This window comes from Egretta garzetta, unplaced genomic scaffold (genome assembly GCF_000687185.1).
Source record: "Egretta garzetta isolate BGI_Z169 unplaced genomic scaffold, ASM68718v1 scaffold957, whole genome shotgun sequence".
Taxonomy (NCBI): Eukaryota; Metazoa; Chordata; class Aves; order Pelecaniformes; family Ardeidae; genus Egretta; species Egretta garzetta.
In genome coordinates, this window is record NW_009260360.1 from 83,503 (window position 1) to 85,336 (window position 1,834).

General features: G+C 68.6%; 1 protein-coding gene across 1 annotated transcript in view; it reads right to left on the reverse strand.

Moving 5' to 3' along the window:
- Window positions 1-1,834, reverse strand: part of LOC104130005 (protein O-GlcNAcase-like) — a 21,036-nt gene that overhangs the window by 6,611 nt on the left and 12,591 nt on the right. Inside the window, exons 6-8 of the mRNA XM_035898465.1 lie at window positions 1,275-1,446; window positions 815-913; window positions 193-477 (exon numbers count right to left, since the gene is read on the reverse strand). Coding sequence (XP_035754358.1) covers window positions 193-477; window positions 815-913; window positions 1,275-1,446 — 556 coding nt within the window. The remainder of the gene's footprint in view (window positions 1-192; window positions 478-814; window positions 914-1,274; window positions 1,447-1,834) is intronic.

A 1,834-nucleotide genomic window follows, 5' to 3' on the forward strand; every position in this document is an offset into this window, starting at 1 on the left:
AGCCCCGGGATGCCCCCAGGATGGATCCCATGCCCTGGGATATTGGGTGGTGCCCAGCCAGGTGAGACACCTCACCCAGGCTGCCATGCCGAAAAGCCTGCAGGGCCGTGGCACAGATGGGCAGCCCTGGGTGCAGAAGCTCGTTGCCGGCTTGGGGCGTACCGCACTGCCTGGGGCGCTGGGGCCAGGTACCTGCGTGATCAGGGTGGGCACAGCTCTCCAGCTCGCTCCGAAGCCAGCTGCCCAGCGTGTGTATGGGGATGAAGTTGGCCTGGAGCTCACAGTTGGGGTTGAGGAGCAGCCCGTGGAGCCTGGGCACGAGGCCCGCGGCACGTCCCGTGTAGGGGCCCAGGAAGACACGTCTGCAGTCATAGTCATTGGCGTACAGGTTGTCCCAGATGACGGGGTGGCGCTGCAGGACACCCTCCACCTCCTCCAGCAGTGCGGCCGAGAGCTCCTGTGACACCACCTTTGGGCCTGGAGCATGGTGGCACGGACGCGCATGGAGCACGCCGGCAGCACCGTCCTTCGCGCACGCTCACCACAGGGCCATGCACACACCTGGGCTCTGAGCACGGAGATGGGGGCCGAGCCGCCCCGCCCCACCCTCCCTGCTCAGCAGGAGAGCGACCCACAGCGCGCCCCGCTGCCTGCCCCGCCAGGGCGGCGAGCCCCCATGCCGAAAGGCGCCATCAGAGGCCACTTGCTGGTGCCGCTCCTGGCACAGAGCCCTGGCGCAGGGCTTGCCGGCGCTGGCTCTCGCTGAGAAGCTGCGCAGCACCCCGCACCCCGCAGAGTCGCGTCAGGCGCTCACCCGTCCAGATGACGCCAATCCCCGGGAGCAGCTCCCGGCCGAGGGTCCGCAGGTAGCAGGACTGGCTGGGGCTGGGGGAGCACAGGGCGCTGCAGTACTCTGGGGAGAGAGCACAGAGCATCCCCTGAGGAGCAGGGCAACCGGGAGAGGGGAGGCTGCCCGGGATCGACGTACAGGGGCTGGGGAGATGCGCGGTGCAGGAAACACAGCGTGCACGGCTGCTGAAGTGCCAGCCCATCCGCAGCCTGGTCCTGTCCTGCTCCTGGGACCTCCAGGGCTACCACAGGAGCGTGAGAGGGCTGGGGGGAGCCATGGAGGCTGCCAGGGCAGCCGGCTCTCAGCAGACCGAGGTGCTGGGTGCAGCCCGCCGAAGGGCACCTTGTCTGCTGTGGGGTGGGTGCCGTGGCTGGCCAAGCACTGGGCTCCCAGGGTGGGGGGGCTGCACGGCTGTGGGTGGTACCTGTGGGGCAGAAGAGGAAGACAGAGGGTTGGCCCAGCTCCTGGTACACCTCGTTGGCCACAGAGGCCTGAGCCTGTGCCAGGGAGGGGAAGACGTCTCTGTCAGCTTGGCACATGCAGGGGTCGATGTCGTCAAAGAGCAGCGCGAAGGAATGGCACCCCATGGCGTCCACCTGCAGGCATGGGCACAGGCTGCTAAGATCCATGGACACAGGCTGCTAGGATCCATGGGCAGCAGCAAGAAAGGAGGCGGTGAGCCCCTGAGCAGCCCCCGCTGGAGACCAGAGCTCTGGGGCACCCGGACAGATGGACGGACGGGGCCAGCGGCACAGCCCGGGGCACGCCTGCCCAGCCGATGCCGCTCCCAAGGCCGGGCTGTGCTTGCCGTGGGCCTGGAGCCCTTTCAAACCAGAGTCCACGCTGCAGTGGTGCAGAGCCCACTCCCGCCACGCTGCTGCCGGGCAGCCCTGCTCACCACCCACCTCATTTGCTCCCCCCGCACCGCAACCCCGCATCACCCCACAGCACTCGGAGCCCCACGGCAAGGCTGGCAGAGCCGGG